The sequence below is a fragment of the Molothrus aeneus genome, chromosome 5 (assembly GCF_037042795.1).
Source record: "Molothrus aeneus isolate 106 chromosome 5, BPBGC_Maene_1.0, whole genome shotgun sequence".
Lineage (NCBI taxonomy): Eukaryota > Metazoa > Chordata > Aves > Passeriformes > Icteridae > Molothrus > Molothrus aeneus.
The window spans coordinates 15,313,176-15,332,559 of NC_089650.1; the positions used below are offsets into that span (position 1 = coordinate 15,313,176).

The following is a 19,384-nucleotide window of genomic DNA, read 5'->3' on the forward strand; positions in this document are numbered from 1 at the left end:
CTTGGAAGCTGTTTCCCCACAGCTAAGCAGGTCTGGTGGCACATTATGGAGCTCAGCTCAAACCACCCCAACCACAGCTGGAAGGGGAGGAACCACTCCTGACCACGGCATTGATGTATATTTGCAGAAAATACATTTTGCAGAGGTTGCTATGGGGACAGTAATTTCTACCAAAAGAACTGATAGCAGGGACACACAGAGCATCTGAAAGCCTTCAGTTGTGATACTTTGGCAAAGGGGCAGTACCCAGAAACTTCCTGTGCTCTTCAAGTCTGTGGTAAGTGATCTACCAACTGTGCACAGGAACCTTACTAACAGGGACATTTAGACCCTGCTCAGCTCCATGTGGCTGTGCTGAGACCCCCAAGCAATTCTGAACTCCATCACAGAACCCAAATGGTTCTTGAAAATGCTTCTTTTATCCCTTGGACCCAATACTTCAGACAGCCCTATTCTGTAACAGGGGCCAGGCACAAGTGTGTTTTTCTCCCCTTATGAAGGTGCAGCCCCTCTAACAACACCGCTATAAAAGCTCAGCTCAAAACACTTTACCTGGAGCTCTCGGTTGTGGTTCTCACACAGCAGCTGAAGAAATCTCAGTATTGGCTGCATGATTGCAATGGCAGGGCTCATGATTGCTTCTTCTGCAGACTTCTCTTCTGCATTTGCAGCATCTGCTCCTGAGCCCATCAGATCTATTTCTGGGTCCATTTCTCTTCTGTACACAGAGTAAGCCTTGGAGGTTGCAGAGGATGCTTCTGTTAACTGTCCTTTCATTCCCTCCTTCAGATGCAGAGTTGAATCCTTAACTGAAAAGAAGACAGTTTTCCTTCATTTTTGAAAGTCTTTCTCCCCATTTGATTAAACAATAAGAAAACAATAATAATGAATACAACTTTTTCTTTGTTGGTGTCTAACTCTTCAAAGGCCTCTAGGCAACTCACAAAGAATATCAAAGCAACATTCATGCAGGGATAGCATGTTCCAAATAAACCACAAACCAGAGTGAAACAGAACATTAACACAAAAAGCCCTACTATTTCTCTCTCATATACAATAAATGATGAGAACAATGGGAAGACCACAGGGTGGGAAATCAGTTCCTGAGCCTGCTCTTGTGAAATATCCCCAATAGCAGCAGCCTCTGCTTTTGCTCCTCTAAAAATACAGCTCAATATCTTTTATTGATGCAAACTGGCAGAGCTTCACTGATTTCATTAAAGCTAATTCCTTGTGGCCAACCTGAGATGGACTGTAATTCAGAGAAAAACAGGCAAAATATGCAAATTGGCAATTATTAATGTTAAAGCTTATTGATCAACTCAGCAGTGCACCAGTGGTGCAGCACATGCAGTGTCAATATAAAGCCCTGCTCCCCTCCTTCCCAGGGGTGCCTCCTTACCTCTCTTTTTGGGAACAGATATGGTGAGGTCACTGTCATCCTCCTTCTTTTTGCTCCCCAAATCAATAGTATTCACTGTCACTGTGGATCTGATCTCCTGCTGAGCAGCTTTCATGCGATCATACAGCACTTTGAAGAACCTTTCTGACTTCTTCTGCTCCTTTAGTTGCTGGTAAGTCGAATACTGCAAAAAAAAATTCTTTAGATATCAATCTTCTAAGGAAGAAGAAATAAAAAAACACACTATATTTTTTTTTTGGTGAAACAAATGATGAATAATTACTTCACTTACACAGAACAAATGTTGGCCACTGCCTGACCAGTTCTTTCACAAAGTGATATACAAGGCTGGTAACAAAGACTGATGATAATATTTTAAAATTTGGGTAAAATGGTGAACTGTGCTATTTGCAGTCTTTTAAATGTCACAATATTGTATTTGAAGTTAAATTACTTTGTGACACTCTCCATTTCTCCAGACTTACTAGTCATTATATTCCATCTACAAATAAAAGTGAAAAGTGACTTATTATGTAACAACAAGAGAAAGCAGGGAACATCAAATATGTAATATTATAGCTTGGATTATATTAATTTTTTGTGCCACAGACAGAATTTATTATTAAATATTATTTTAGGTTATTAATTCCAGTCCCTTAGTATAACTGTCAAGCAGGCTGAGGACCATTTGAAACAGTTTGCAAACAATCCCAATTCTCCCAGCCTTCCCTCCTCATATCAATTCTCTCTATTCCCTCAAACATCTGATTTGGCTTAATCTGGGCGAGAACACCTAGAAACCATAGTTTAAAGAAAATATATAGAAAAACACCTAGAAACCATAGTTTAAAGCAAATATTTTCTATCAACTGGAATACTGGTCTTCTCAAATAACCAAGTTTTTTTCTCTTTGGAGATTTTAATAAATGTCTCTGAAGGTTTCCAGAAAATAATGTGCTTTTATAAACTTAGAAGTATTATAATTTTTAATTTTACGAAGACTGACATAAAATAACTGGGGATAATGCTGATATGGCAATGACCAGCTTAAAAGCAGCACAGTGCTACACAGAGAGGGAGAGCTGAAAAACCTTTCCTTCTCCCAAAGAGCTACCGCATAGTAATAGGGCATATTTACACTTGCATTACAGTGGTACATATTCTAGTGACAAACTTCTCAGAGAACTCACAGCAAAAAGGTTCTCTTTATTTGTCTCCAGACCACATGCACCTGAGAATCAATATGTGAATAAGCAGATTAAACAAGTACCTGTGTTTGCGTATTTCCACCTTCAAGCAGTGCAATACCCAGCAGAATGCCCTCGGAGAAAATCCTGTCATTTCTGGTGTTCACTATCACATCTATGACCAGTTCTGAGGCACCTTCTTTGTCCAGGAGGCACTGGATATCAAACATAGTCACCCCAGACTTATCTGCATCTTGTCCTGAAAATCCACCTGCAAATTAGACAAATATACAACTACCATTCATGTTTGCTTCACACACATACATGAAAATGAACCTATTAGTAGTGATAAGGCACACAATAGCAATGTAATAAATTTAATTTTGAAATTCTGTCAGGCAAAGTTCCCTTTGATAAAAACAAGATTTTTGTATGAAACTGCAATGTTGGGCTCTAAGAATAAGAAATAAAACAAATCCCCAAGCCATTGTTCTGTCAGGATATTCAGACAATAAATAAGATGGAAAGGACATTGATTTGTTCACTGAACCCTTTTTTAATTCCACTGCTGCATACACTAAACTGTGAGTAGGGTCAATGCTGTGAGACCCTTTTTAAATCTGCTCTTCAATCTCAGGCCTAATCTGCACTAAAATTGTGTCCTGGTAAATCCACCCTGGTTATGGGTCTGACCTTCCAGCCAAATGCTTTTGCCAACTCCTAGATCATCATCATCACCATCATCATCATCATGATGCTTTTTTTAAGAACACAGACTTGAGTTAATCCAAATTAAAGGTGTGGGTTGAAGAAATTTTGCTAAATTGTATTAGCTCATTAAATCAACCACCTTTTATTATCACAGATGATCATCTTTCCTGCTATACTTACTTCTCTAAAGATGTAACTGCACCTACTTCATTAGTAAAAATACAGTACTGTTTTAATCAGCCAGTAATACTTTGATTAAAGTGATTAAAATGCTTCAGACTTTGTGATGATGCCATACACACACACACTTTTTAGAGAGAACTAAAAAAATAGTAAAACTTCAGTCTCTTATTTGTTAGAGAGCAAAATTTGGCGTAGAGAATGTTAAGACTGCAAAGATTTTCAGAGTCTGTATTGAAATATAAAGGAGGAACAGCTGGGTGACATCTGCAAAAGTTGACAAATCTGGGCATGCTTTCAGTGTGCACTGAAAATGCAAAATGCAGTTCTGATCTGGCTCTATACCTAGCTCCAGCCTCATTTCCTATGACATCCATTATTATGGGCTTTCCTAGAAACCACCCTGCTGTAACTTCCTGTGGCTTCTACAGCAGAATGATACAAAAAATTAGCTTATAAGGGACCTGCAGAGATCATCTACTGAAACTTCTTGCCCACAGGAAGATAGGACAGGTTTGTCAGAGTCTTGTCCAGTAAAGTTGTAACAAGAACTGACACATTCTACAACCTCTCAGGAAAATTTGATCTATTGTCTAACCAGTATTTTTGTGAAAAGCTTTTCCTTAGATATTTTTCATATATCAATAAAGGATCAGAATGTCAAAAATTTTTTTAATTTCCAGAAACAACACCATCTCTCTTCAAAAGTTTTCTGCTTTGCTGAATTTCTGGATAGGGATTTCCTCGTACCTGCTTTGGTACCTCCAAATGCACCATCTGAGACAAGTGTGAGCAACTTAAAAATAGAAGAGTCTGATACTACCTCTCTTCTAAGTGGTTACAGAACATGTTTGATTTATTTACCAACTGAATGCCTGGAGCATGTCCAATGTGCCTATTAGAAAAAATGGTGCTGCTAATTTTGCTCTCTTGAAATGATGTGTGTTGATTTACCTCCCACTTGTGCAGTTTTGCTGTAGCTGGCAGACAGGGGCCCATTCATACCACTTCCATATTCCCCTTTAAAGTACCGATACAGGAGGATTTTCCTTAAAGTGTTGCCCTTTAAGAGAAAGATTAAAATAGAAGAAATGAGAGTTGTGGCCAATTTCCTTTGTTTGAAAAGCAAGCTGTTTAACACAGATACATAATTTAGTAGGTCTTTCCATTATAATTAGTAAGCACACAAACAGGAAAGTTGTCCAGAAAACAAATATCTAACGGTCTTATCTAACAAATCCCAGGAGGAAAATTCTAAAATAGTGTTGTATAAACTTTTTTGAAGTTTGTTTTAAACTTATTGATTATAAATGAAACACCTCCACTTCAGTAATTCTGACGGGCTATCTGTGAGATGTGTATATTGAAACAAACTCCACAAATAGCCAGTGCTCTGCAGTCAGTGTGTCTGTGCCCTACCCTGCCATGGCAGCACTTTCTTCCTATTTTCTGCAGCTAAGTAGTACCACTCCCTTTTCTCTGATCTCAGATAATCCAGCTGATCATCTGAAAGAAGCCACATCACATAAAATATTAAAACAGAGATATGACATTTGATAGAACAGCTTAAAAAGCATTCTCTGTACCGCCTTGTTCCTTGACTTCCAAAACCACAACCAGTCAAAATTTGCATGCAGCTCTCTGAAGATCTTCCCTTTCATTTTACTTATGTTCTGCAGCACAAGACACGCTGGATTGAGAGTCAGGGGTACCAATTACTTGGCATTTTTATTTTGCCTTCAGTCTCCACAGAACACCTGCAGTCAACACTCAGCTTTACAGAGGCAGAAGGTGACACAACAATTGTAGGCGTATGTGCAACCTCAGATTTCATAAAGAGGAATAAGTAAGGTCTCCAATGCTCAACACAGAAGAGGGAACATGGTCACTTCAAGTGTTTGGCATTAAAATTGAACATTTTTTCCCTACTTTTACTAAACTGCTGGTTTTAATGAAAAAAATTCTGAAAAATATGTGCAATAGAAGCATTCTCAGCATTCAGCAGCTTGCCCGTGCCTGCACATTAGTGCAGCAGTCAAGTTTTCAATCAAAACATCTCTGTGGCCACCACAGACAGCAGGCAGCAGGGAAGCAAGCCCCAGACACTCTCACTCCCACTTCCCTGTTAACTTGGCAATATTTCCAGGGGCAACCACACACCACAGAAGGACTTCACTGCTTCATGGGCCTTGAAGACAATAGCCTTGTCCACCTGAAAAAAGTGCCAAAAAGCAGGACTTTGTGTGCTGCCTGACAATACCAACCAGCCATTCTTTCTAGTTCTCCCATTTTGATGTTTTCATTTGACAATAGTCTATACAGAGTTCTCTCATACAGCCAAGGAAAATACAAGGCCTAAAGTAAAATATCTAAAGCTATAAATACAGTAGCTGCAAGAAAAATAAGAAGCATCACCTACAGGGAGTTTACTGGGTGGATTTTCCAGGTGAGATTAATCCAGTGTGCTTTGCACTACAGAGCAAGGCAAAGAACCAGAAGTCTCTGAGGACCTCACACAGAGACAGATTCCTTCCCAGTCTGGTTGTGATGGGGTTTAACCTGGAGTGGTATGGTAATGGACAAGTACAGTAACCAAGCTCATAAGAAATTTTAAGATGGGTAAGAGCACCAGCTCCTCCTGCTCAACATCCTGTCTTTAGCTGGGACCAAAATCCAGTGTCTCACAGCAAAGTGAATGTCATTTTCCTCATCTCCTGAAGAAGAAAAACATATTAGTGATGGGACAAGAGTTCCCACCAGGACTGATAAATATGGACTGAAAAAAAGGCTAAAGCCCCTGTTCAAGCTTTCACAAGCATATATATCACAGAATCATAAAACTGTCACACAACTGGGATCACAGAGCAGAAACCCTTCCTAGCTCCCAACTAGGACCCAATCCAGAATGGGGACTGTCTTGAGACATGATCTTTTCAACAGAAAGGCTGGCATTTGCCATAGCACTTGACTAACCACTCACTTTGAGTCAACCTCCTCAACCAGCAACCTCTGCAGTCTGCTGATGACTAATGGTAAATTATATAAACAGTCACAGAGCAGTCATGGGAAGACACACCAAAAGCCATCTATAGATAGTTAAGAATACTACCTGTGGTCACGAGCTTTATTGTTCAACCAAAACAGCCCTTATTTTATCAAGAAGAATGTTTAAAACCATAAAATAGCTTTTGACTAATACACTGAGTGATTTAGCACTGGGGTCTGAATACCTCAAAGCAAGTAACTACCAGCACATCTCAGATCTTCCTCCTGCCTTGTTACCTTCAAAGACACCAGGGGATATGAAGATGTTTCTCCAGCTGGCTACAGAAAGGGGAAGGAATCCTGCTCCACCCATATCCAAACTAAGGAACAGATTTCTTCCAAGAAGTCATTTCTTCTTCAAGTTCATTTCTTCTTCCAAGAAGTCTTAATTATTAGGATTCCTACTCTCTCTCAACCTCCCATGAATCCAGACAATAGTTATAGTTCCCAGAAGCTGAAGTGTCAAGAGTCAAGGATGCCGTGTTTGAGAAGCAGAAATGTGGTGGAACCTCTGCTTTGCCTGACAGCTGTGTCAGAAACGCACCCCCAGGCTCAACCCACATATTTGCAAACTCGGGATCCTCATCTCCTCTGTGATGACCTCAGGCAGCCATATGACTTCCATGAGTCTTGTGAAATGAGCTGCCACTACAAAGAGCAGAAGGGCCCAGCCACATGAACCGGGGCTGAGAAATGCACAGAGAAATGCCCGAGGAATGTATCAGAAACACCCATCACCCCCATGTGACTGTGAGGCACTGTCCTAGAAAAAGCTGGAAAGACCCAGCTTCCAGAAAAAATGTTGATCCTGCTGGCATAGGTGTGTGGGAATGCTTTTATGGGAATGCCAGCAAACACAGTCAAGAACAGCCCCATCACATGGACGAGCTTGTCCGGCCGCTGCCAGGACAAGCCAGACAGCCACGCCATTGATGTCCCTGGGAATGGGTTCCTAACTTAGCACAGCCACAAAATTAATACTGCCCAAAAGCAAACGATCACAGCAGCAGCATGAATAAGCAGTTTGCTGCAGCTACTACTGACACTTGTGGCACTAAAGCAGAGGCCAAAAATAAGAGCACACTAAGCAGGGCAGTGCTATCTTCCTTGATTACATTTCTATATGAGGCAGAAGTCCTGGCCTTCCATACTGAAACTGTCCCCTGCTGGCTACAATACACTTTCTTTTATACCTCTTATTAGGGTATGGAAGTGACATGTAAACATCACTCAGCTGACTGCAACCCTTCCATAATGGATAGAACATTGTATAGCTTTGGAAAAAACACAATGAAACATAACAGTCTTATTGTTGCTGATGAATACCACAGCATTGTCCCTAACAAAAGCTAGGATAAAGACTGAGGACACAAGAAAGCAACAACTGGATATTGTTGTTGCAGTTTTAAATAGCTGGGGATTGACAGGCAAAAGTTTCCAATAGGGAATAATTATTCTAGTAGGAACATGTAGACAAACAAATTCCATTTTCTCAGTCCGTATTTCATTATACTCGTTGGTCTTTAAACTTGATTTAAAGGCCTTAATACAATGGTTCATTCACTTGCCCTCTCTGAGTCTGCAAAAGGCTGGTTCCACATGAGGATGTGCAGGAAGCAAAGGCTGAGAGGTACCTAAGGCTTATCATGGATACCTGCATCAGTACCACCTCTCCCTATTACACACCAGAACTTATCTATCCTGCCTTATATAACTCTGCACACTGCTTAAGGAGTTGGAATTGTACATATAATGCTCTGGAGGCTGAACTAGAGGGTCTGGTGATCTCTTTTGGGTCTTAATCTGTATTAAATTAATGAAGTGGAAATGCTCAGATTATCAGTGATTACACAGAAAAGGTAGCTACATCCAACCAGTGATACAGTGGATGATGTAATGAGCATATTTCAGCATTAATCCAGGAAGAGATATGAAAACTAGGCTTATTAAATCTTCATATATTAATAATTTGCAGCCAAGTATAAAAGAGGAGCTGTTGGGGATCTCTGGTCTACTAATACAGATTTTCAGAAAGTTTGGAAGAGACACAAAATCCCAGAGAACTCTGAGATGTGTCACATGCAATGATACTTTTCCAAAAGTACCAGGGAGTACTTACACTTTTTAATGATATCCAGCTCCCTGCCATGAGTTTGATGTCAGTTCTGGGTGAGGCAAAGGAATGGCTGATTTTGCATTCCATTAACACAAAATTAAAAGAAGTTACTATATACTGATGGCAGTTTTAATGTTGGCATCATGTTGTAATAATTGCCTCAATACAGGTTTGCCAAAACAGACCTTCTGAAACTTCTGAAGATTATCTTCTGCTTTTGCTAAAAATAAAAATATCATTCTGGTAAAGTTGGATAAACTGTGCACTGTGACACAGTGCTGTAAGGCAAAATTTTTGATTAAGTAAGCCCAGAAGGATAGTTATCAAATGGCTTAACAACTCAGTGACTGATAGAATTCAATGTGCAATTTAAAGCAAGAAATCATAAACAAATATATGGGCTTCTAATGCACAAACTCATGAAGTATGTATTGTCTGCCTCATTTGAGGCTTTTCTTAATGAAATTAAATCATACAGAAAATAATTATTAATTGTGTTTGGAAAGGACACACACACAAAAAAGAGGGGATAAGGTCAAGTCACTGCTAACAATTTAGGCATAATTTATAAAACTGACTAGAAGTAAACAATATGAGTGTCATTATGTCCAAACCTCTGTATGTCTTATTAACAATAAAATACAGAACACACCAAAAAAATGGAGGATTCTGTTCTAGGAGGTCATGACTTTGGGGAAGAATGAAAAGCCCAGGAGAAAAATCAGTGCAATGACAACTCCCGAAACCCCACAATTCTGCAAAGGGTAACAAGAGCTGTTATGTGGGATTTGTGAGACTCTCTCACTTATTCACATGCAGGAGCACATTACTGTAGCAATAATACCACATCACAAGTTAGTGTCCACAGTTCAAGAATGCTGACAAATTGGATCAGGTTTGGAGAAGCTCCACGAGAGTGATTAGAGAATAAAACAAGTCTTTTCATCAGAAATTCAAGGCATTCAGTCTACTGAGTTTATCAGTCTAAGCATGAACTCTGTTTCTGACTATCTACATAAGAAATCTGATATAATGGATGACTTCAGTCTAAAGATAAAAGGTGCAAGACATACTGGTTAGAAGCTGAAAATGGAGAAATTCAGCTAGAAAAGAAGTAGAGGCAGCTGGGTTATTCAGTTTGTGGGTTATGAATTTTATTTTTATTTTATGTAACAGTAGTGGCATTTAGCTATTGGAACAGCTTAAGAAGAGGTGTGATAGTCTGTACTGCTGGCAGTTACTAAACCACGACTAGGTGGCTTCTCAGACAGAAACTATTTGAAGATCTTGTGGTCTACATTAGAAGAACAAGCTGGATGAAAAAAATATGTCATCTCACATAATCTATGAAGACATCATGCTACCTTTTCCTGTAGTAAATATAGATGAGGCTTTCAATGAAGGCTGTTTAAAAGACCTCTACTTCTACATGCTTCTTGTCATTATTTATAAATGAAATTTCTAGTCTACTTAGTCTGAGTGCCTGTTTCAGGATGATTTTTTTGGTAGTTGCTTTTGTTGTTGTTGCTTTTCACCCATTTTGTTCCGTTATTTCTCTTGGAGACAAAACATGGTGGGAGAAGGAGTTTTGTGCAAGTGGTTTCTGCGGAGATACCACAATTGGTTTTAAAAGTCTTTAAATTATGATACAACCTGCTCTTGAAATGCAAGATGACATAGAAATCTCCCTGTCTCCAAAAGAGATCAGCTGAGGCCACGGCTACCACACGCATGGTGTTGCACAAGCACGGGCTTGGAAGAGAGCCCCGAAGTCTTGACTCCTATTATGTCCACAAAGTGGAAAATTTCTGTTTTCATGATGCCAGCAACTTCCAGGGGGCTCACGAATTGGGAGAAGTTGTTTGTTTTGGGGAGTTGTTTGTTTATTTTTACACAGAGTGAGCTTTTTCTTGGTTTTGATCTTTTTGCAACAAGATGTTTTCATAGCCAACTGATAGTTGAAAGTGATATATTTTCACCAATAAAATATGACACCCAACAGCACTGTTATTTGCACACTGGGGCGTTTATTCACACCAGGGAAAAAAGCACTTTCAAATATGAAGTTGGGTCCAGCTGGTGTCCAGTTCTGCTTCCACTAAAATCAACGGGAGATTTGCCAGCAACTTAAGTAGGAGAAGGAGCAGACATGCACTTTGCCAGGCAAAAGTGTTTTATCCAAGTCTAAAAAGAAAAAAAACAACCCAAAATATGCACCAGACTTCATGACACAGTTCTCTTAGGAGAACAAAGCTGGCCACCCACACCTCTCAGCTGTCTCTCATTAGGCAGAGACACCCCACATTTAAAATGTGCCATTGTTCAATCCCACACAAAACTGGGAGGAATCCCACTTCTCTCAATACAAATTTCCTGCATCACAAATACTAACTGATAAACTTGAGACTGTAACTAATGCAGAGATGCATTGACAGGCTCAGATTAAAAAAAAAACAAACAAATGAGCACGACCTTCTTTAAAACCAAACTATAGTTGCTCTAAAAAGGAGTTCATTTTTCAAGCAGTCTTTTGATTCTTCTTTCCTTTGCAGTTTCAGGTTCCATAGAAAGCTGGAAGCTTAAGTGCCAAACTATTGCAAAATAACTGCTATTGCCAGTCCATTTTCAATATGGATAGGGAAATGCATACTGGATACATCACAAAAAAAACCCACAGGTTTTGCCTGATAACTGCCCAATTCTGCACCCTGAAGAAATTCAGGAAAGCATCATATTAAGAGAAAGATTTTTTTGGCAGTAACTCTAAAAAGTGGCTCCACTAGGAATACAGCAGGAGAGAAAAATTGTTTGGGTTAGTGAAAACCACAGCGTTGGGACATTTATACTTAAGATTGAGAAGAAAACACTTTGAAAAACACAGTTTGATTTTGTAATTATATAATTTTTCTATTAGGCCATAAAGTATTGGTAGCTGCAGAATGGGGATTTTTTTGCTCAAATATCACATCTCTGGATATATGTATTTATATATAGAGAGAACAAGTCTTTCCTGTGGGCAAATATTATTGTTTATATCTGTCACTTGTGCATATAAACTGTGCACTTACAAACCAGGTCATGTTTGCACCTTTGTAATTTTTCCTTTCAGACTTTCTCCATTACAAGACAAAGCACTGAGATACACAATAACTCAAGTTCTCCACCACAGAAGGAAAACAATGTAAGATTTGATCACAATTATTCAGAAGCATTTATGAGTGCACCGTCAATAACAGACTGTAGGAAAAGACCAGATCTGAGAAGCACAATTTTCAAAGACTAAAATTATCTAACTCTTATGCTGCAGGGGGTAAACTTTCAAAGTGATGCACAGGGAGTTATGCACACAAATCCCATTATTTTTAACAGGATTTCTGTGTCGAACTCCTCATACTCTGCAAGGAAAAAAAAAAATTACCCCTAAGTGCCCTAATGTTTATTTACCAAAACAGACACTTAATTTCCAGATGCATACTTATGAGCACTACCGTGCTCTGACGTTTTATGAGCAATTTGTAACAGGCAGCAATGGAAAATAATAAAGCGGCCAAACACCAATTTCATGACATTATTCTCTTTTTCCATATTGTTATTATGTTGAATTTCAAAGCCAGCGCATTACAGACACCTGATTTACTAGCTAAGGGATGCCTGCCCTGGTTTGGATCAGATACAGCAGAATCTTCACCTGTTGGCTCAGAGCTTTCAAGTTAGCTCAGGAGCCACTTCTGTATTTCAGTTTTCTGCTCATTTTTACCTGCCACCAGTTCCACTGACTTCTTGACTTCTCCCTTGACTACTAATAAAGATCACAAAATCATAGAACAATAGCCTGGTTTGGGTTGAAAGGGACCTTAAAGGTCATCCAGTCCCACCCCCTGCCATGGGCAGGGACAGCTTCTCCTATCCCAGGTTGCTCAGAGCCCCGTCCAACGTGGCCTTGGATACTGCCAGGGATGGGGCAGCCACAGCTTCTCTGGGCACCCTATGCCAGGGCCTCACCACCCTCACAGGGAAATAATTTCTTCCTCATATCCAATCTAAACCTGCTCTCTATCAGTGTGAAGCCATTCCCCCTGTCCTGTCATTCCAGGCCCCTGTAAAGAGTCGTTCTCCATCCTTCCTGTGGGCTCCCTTCAGGCACTGGAAGGCCACAATGAGGTCACCCTGAAGACTGTTGATGACATTTCAGAAATTCAGAATTTGTACTTCTGTCACTGCTTACCTTTGAAGGAACTTACGCACTTTCTAAAGCAGGTTATCAGAATTATTTTGCAACCCAGGTGATAGGCTTTTCTTTGGATTTGACATGATTTTTGGGTAGTACTAATATAATACTAAATGAGTACTTCTCATTGGTTCTTAACAGTTTCTAGTTTTACTGTGTACATGATGTTAAACCGTGTCCTTTCTTCAACCAACAGAAATGTTCACAGTAATATGAATTATTCAGTTAGAAGTGCTCTATATGTCTATATTATTTTTTTTTAAAAGTGATTATAAAAGAAACTAATTTTCAGCATTCTTGCAAAATAATCAAGGGGCTTATGAAGTGTCTCAAAACAATCCCAAGACTGAGTCAAAAGCAACCATTTTTTCCTTCAGTGCCACTCACCTCAGAACACCACTGTATTCAACACACGGGACTGCCAGATTCTGTCTTTCCATGATTTAAAGATGTGCTTTGGACAATGATCAGCAAACCTGTATCCAGAGTGCCCTGAGAGCCAGCCTGACAAAATGATCAACACACCTGACACTTCTGGGAAACGCCTCTTGCATTCTTAGATGGAAACAGATACCAAATTGTTGCTGATTTCTTGGATTTCAGGCATTAAAGGGAAAAAAAAACAAACAGGTGTGTATATGTGTTTGTGTCAGCCTCCAAATATACTTGTGGCTAGTGCAAAGGAAAACAGCTGGTCAAAACATATTCCAGCAGCTTCCATCCACACAGCAAAATGGGAACAGCAGAAGGGAATCAAACTTGTAGCAGTTCAGGGCAGCAGAAATATTTAAATCATTATCAGTGGTGTGTGGAAACATTGTCTTAGTATCCACCTTGCTGGAAAACCAGCACAAATCTGCTCCAAAAAATAATGTGGGTGTGGTAAGGATACAGCAGGAGATGCCCTAAGTGGTGACTGCAGTGATGGGCAGATTGTCCCTTCGCTCTGTGCTGCACAGCACAGCAGGGAAAACAAAACATCCTCTTCCTTTTCTAAGCAGAGGAGAACAATTCCCACCTGGAACAAAGCCAGCTCCTGCACTGCTTTCACTACATCTGTGAAATTAGGTGGCATTTCAGACAAACAGAAAAGTAGAGCAAAGTTAGAAAACACTACAAGTCTAGCGCTTTATTAGCTATCCATTTTGACAGGGATAATTTGAAAATATTTATAATTCATGTTCCCCAGTTAAAAAAAAAAAAAAAAAGTAGTAGTAGTAATAGTAGTAGCAGCTTGAATAAATTTCCAGTAAATTTGATCCGGAATTTTCTATTCATGTCAACTCTCCCAACTGCATAATCCTTTTCAGGATGGTATCAGGATAATAACTGGTACCTGAAGTCCAGCACCTAAAATTTTGTGCTTGTATAAGAATTCCAGTCTACATTAAATAAGAAGTCCAGAACAAAACCGATCACCCCACCACTATGCTAATTTCTACTGCTCCTGGTCCTAGGAATAGTACTTGGAAATGTGAAACCTGTGTGGCCAGAGCCAGAGTGCCATAACAAAAAAAAGAAAGAAAAGGAAAAAAACCCTAAAATATGTGGATGGACTTTGATTGCCAGAGATGGCAAATATCAAAAAAATATTAAGCAACTCCTCTGGTAGATTTGTTGATTTTTGTCAGATCCTTGCTGCTGACTCTCAGCAAGGACATAGCTGCTAACATTTGGTTGTCACCACAAGGAGCCACACCTCCTCTTCCTCAAACAGCAAATCCACTCCCAAGTAGCTAAGAAATAATGGCAATGCAGGATTAGGAGATAAAGCCTTACCAGAAGGAAAGGACCCCTTGATCAAGTGGGAGAACTGGATCATCTTGTGATTAAAACAATACCATTCCCCACTTGAGCTCTTGTTCCTGCCCTAGCAAAGGCTGGGCTGCCACAGAGAACAGCTGGGCTCTGCCACATCCCTGGTGCTGAGCTCCTCAGTAGGCTGGAAAAAAGCCTTTGGGAGGTTTATTCCCCAGCAATGAGGAACCAGCTCCTGGCTCAGACCCTGGGCTAGGCCAGGCTACCCCACCTCCCAATAATGTCATTCTTAAGTGAGCAGGCTAAGCACCTCTCCAGGCTCATTCAGGGATTATCCTGGACTTTACCCCCTGATTCACAAACCTACAGTGACTTGGTGATGGAGCTGGTCTTTCCTGGCATATCTGAACTTTTAATGACAGAGCTTCTCTTCCAAACAACAGACAGACATTCTGATTTTTGAAGGCAACTTTTGCTAGGAAAAACCTCTCTTTTTCCAAAGCAGTTCAAAATCCTCCCTTTTAAATTAGAGGCCAATATTAGCTTTTCACTCTTGGAGTCTAAAATTTCATCAGTTCAAACAAATAAATCCAATAACATCCTTTGAAGGCTGCCATGGAAATAATTCTGACTCTGTCCAGCACTGCAGTAGAAGGTTCATAAACTACTTCTATTAGCCAAAGCTGCTGCATGAAACTGAGACATTGTATTAAGAGAGCAGCATTTTGTTTTTAATAACTGTCAGAGATATATTGGCTGTCACACCAGAGCCCAATAGTTTTTTAGGTGTCATCTTATTTCAGGAGCAACAATTTCTAAATGCCAGATTTCCCAAGATCAGGAAAAAGTTATCTTCTATGTTAAACAGAAAAAAATCTGAAACATTGAAGCCACTCCATAACTGATTGAAAAAATGACCAAAATTTGCTTGAAATTAAATCAGCTGTTCAAAGGTACAGACAAGGGGGAGATGAAGTCACATTTTCACAAACCTGTCTCAGCTTTTCAAATTCCCACTACTAATAGACAGATTCATGTTTATATAAAATTTAATATGCAAGCTGTTCACCCATAATATTAAATTGCCCCTTTATATTTAATATTTGCTAAAATTGTGGAGTTATTTATGTCCCAGATAAGAGTGCAGCACATGTGCATTAGCTGTTTCATCATACCAGATTTTAGCATATATTTATTATGAAGCTGTTGCCATTATAATGCCTAAATGTCTATTGCTTCTAAGGAGAAATATATTATCACCGGAATGTTCCTACATGCACAGCATGTAGCTATGGAAATACAATGTCATGGGCTTCTTTAGAGGTGTTAAGTACAGCACAGATTGACTGGGAGCCAGCAGGAAACCTGCTCTGGAAGTCCTGGAACAGCAATTTTTTTCTACTGTGTTTCAAGGGTGCTGATATTCCCACTCCTGACATCTCTTTCATAAATGCCACACAACATCCCAACATCAGGGCTCAACAGCATTATGAAAACCAAGAAGAATTTTACAGTTCCAGTAACTGGGAATTAAACTGCACAGGCATGGCACCAAGTCAGTGCTTTTAATGAACACAAAACAAAATCCACCAACAGTTTTAGAGGCTACAGAACTGACTGCTTAGGGTATTCTGATTATTGGTAAAATCCTCTGCTCTGAATGCAGCAAAAAAATCTTGTGAAAATATGGAGCAGGGTGAGAAATGATACAGACAAAATTAGTGCCCTAAGTTGAATCAGTGACACAGTTTCATCTAAGAGCTGTGTTTTCAACAGGTTGTCATTTCCTAGAAGGGTCAGAGAAGTACTGGGAGCACACAAAGGTATGGAAAAACTCTGGCATTACAGATTTAGATTGCTCACCTCAGAAAAAACACGGCAAAAGCACAGCAAAGCTTTAACGGGGTGGAGATGGGGAGGTTGGGAATTCCTGTCTCTTCTCCCACTCAAAAAGCAGCCCCCAATGAAATGTGAAGAGGTTCAATGAAAAAGTGATAAAGAAGGAATTGTTAGCCCACACATAATTACATGGCCATGGGAAGTCACCAAGGCCAAGAATTCAGCAAGACTCAGAAAAGGATTTGGGCATTTCTATAGACAACAAGTAAAACCAGTTACAATAGCAAATGTTAAAAAAACAACTATGGGAAAGAAGACAAAATCTCTTGCTTTAGGGCCCACAGATTTATGATCTTACTGTTAAGGATTATCCTAAGATTTCAGGAAGAATAGAAAACTTGAAGTCTGCCTGCAGTGGGGGTTCTTAGACCTTCTGAAGCATCTGGTGATGGCCACACAGCAAGAAACACTCTTAATCCTCTGGTTTGACCCTCTTCAGCAATCCACATGTGTTTAAAAGAGAATATGAAGTGTACAAGTCTATTTGTATTGGATCCAAAATCCAGTGCAACCCAATGTAAGTTCAAGAGAAAAACAGCTTCTATGAAATCTTTGATGAGAAGACATGGAGAGCACTAGAGTGATCCAAAATATCAGCTGGAACCCTGACTCCAACAGGCTAAACACAGAACTCCCGTAGCAAGAAAAAACGTTACCAAAATCCTAACGTGAAAAAGATCTGCATTTTGTCTATCTGATAAATATCCTTAGCAAAATACTATTGGTTTTATACAAAAAACAATGGAAGAAAACTTCAGCTTTTGAACAAAAGGCAACTTCTTAGAGAGAAGCTCCAGGCTCCCTTCCCCAGGGAGACATTCTGCTGGTGAGGACTTGGGGACACACACTCATTTGCTCAGCCAAGTGACTCTAAATTCTCCTTCTCACTCCCACAGAAAACTCTTCTGGTTTGTACTAACCAAGTCCAAAGTACCTTATCCTCTGAGGCACCAAAGAATGTCTCTGCATGGCAGAGACAGCCCCAGCATCAGCCTTCTCAGCTCTGATGACAGCCTATGAACACCAGATCTCCCATTTAGCCCTAAATAACACTGACCAGAACATCACCATTATTTAGTTCCTTTAATTAATTACCACTTTGCAAAGGCTTTGTTTCATAAATTGGTTTCCTATACATATTAGTGCCTTTCTGTCTCCCTGTGGGTCCACTTGATGATGAAATGGCTTTTTTTACTGCAGAGGACTGAGTGTCACTTGATGCCTCCACCTACACACTTAATGTCCCTCTCTGGCCTAAAACTCCTCATAAGTAGAAGCAAGCATTAGTATTCTAACTGTGGCACCATGAGCTGCTGAGACTCAGCCAAAAGCCTGACAGATTTATATAGTGCAGAAGGGATGATGCAGGAGACCAGGAGAGGATCTGGATTTTGTCTCTCCTTCTTTGCTGTCCTCCATCTTTTTTCTTCCTCCTTGTCCCCTCTGAATTTGCCTTTTTCCTCCCTATCCCCTGGCTGTTCCAAGGACACATTATAATCCATGTGACACTTGATTTGTAGCTTTTGCCCCTCAGTTACTCTGGCAATCCTACCTCTTGTTTAACAAAGTAGCTCTGGAGGACACTGGGAAAGGGCAAGTGAGCACTTGGGAAGAAAGCATCTGGTTAAAAGTTGAGCCTTTTCCTTCTCCTCCACACTTGAGTCACCAAGCCAAACTCCCAGCAGAAACACACCTGATGATTCACTTTAGCAAAAGCATTGGAACTGACAGAACAAACCAAGATGAAGCAAAATGATGTCCAAAAAAATTAGACAGGAAAACTTTAGGATGGGAGCAAGCTGGCAGATGAAAAAGTTCCAAGCATGGCAGCTGGTTCTGCAGAGAATTTTCCTCAGGCTTTGGTATATGCAGATAAGTACCTCAGACAACTGCAAAAAATCATTATAGACAAGAACAGAAACTCATCTTAATGAACATGTATTCTGCAAATCAACAAGGAGATGGGGAAGGAAGTAGGATAATTTTTGGAGTCTAATCTTGGACTCAACTATGAGAGAAGTCAAAGGAAACTGAGTATACCAAGTACTGACAGAGGACCTAGATAAAAAATGCTATTGCAAACCTCACAGCAGGATGCTCTGCAGTGTTAAGTAGAAACTTTAATTTGGAATTTGCTTGCTGCAAAGCCCTTAACATTTTTAGCACAATACTCAGGTTTAATTTGAATAGGTCTGAGCAACAGACATATTTACAGTGGCAAAGGTGTTTTATTTTGTTTTCACTAGCAGAATGTTCAAATGGCTAATTAAAACCAAATTCTATAACCAAAAAAGAAAAAAAAATATCAGAGCCAGTGCCTTTTTTAAATTACCTGATGTTTAAGGCGGACTAAATTGAGTCAGTTTCTGGGAATGTGCGTGCTCTGACCTGTGTGAAAAGGCTGCCGAGGGACTGTGTAGAGGCAAGACAGTTACCATGGATACCTCACTGCTTTAGGTGTAGAAGCTTAACATTACAAACAACTTTGCAGCATTAGGCTGCCAGCCTCATAAAAACACTGCAAAATAACAATGAGCTCTGAGATAACCATTATGATCTGCTTTGTGACATGCAAATATAAATCTTCTATCCTAAGGCAAAAGACAAAAGTAGGATTGAGGGGACATGGCCAGATCTTGCAGGCCTTAATTTACAGTCTGCTTCAGAAAGATGCTGTGGTCTTGCATAGCACTGATGATAATGGGAGTGTGCACTACCTGCAAGTAGGCAGTGTGCCTCAGAATATTCTCCTCCTGCCTGAAGTTTTACCTAAATTAGGACTCCAAACTTGAGCCAACACAGCACAGGCATAGGGAAATGCAGTCAGAGTCAAAAACCCCACAATTATTTTAAATTTT

General features: G+C 39.9%; 1 protein-coding gene across 1 annotated transcript in view; it reads right to left on the minus strand.

Annotated features, from left to right (window-relative positions):
• The window catches only part of ITPR2 (inositol 1,4,5-trisphosphate receptor type 2), a 244,615-nt gene that overhangs the window by 73,638 nt on the left and 151,593 nt on the right, over window positions 1-19,384 (minus strand). Inside the window, exons 38-41 of the mRNA XM_066549543.1 lie at window positions 4,435-4,543; window positions 2,673-2,860; window positions 1,403-1,586; window positions 553-809 (exon numbers count right to left, since the gene is read on the minus strand). Coding sequence (XP_066405640.1) covers window positions 553-809; window positions 1,403-1,586; window positions 2,673-2,860; window positions 4,435-4,543 — 738 coding nt within the window. The remainder of the gene's footprint in view (window positions 1-552; window positions 810-1,402; window positions 1,587-2,672; window positions 2,861-4,434; window positions 4,544-19,384) is intronic.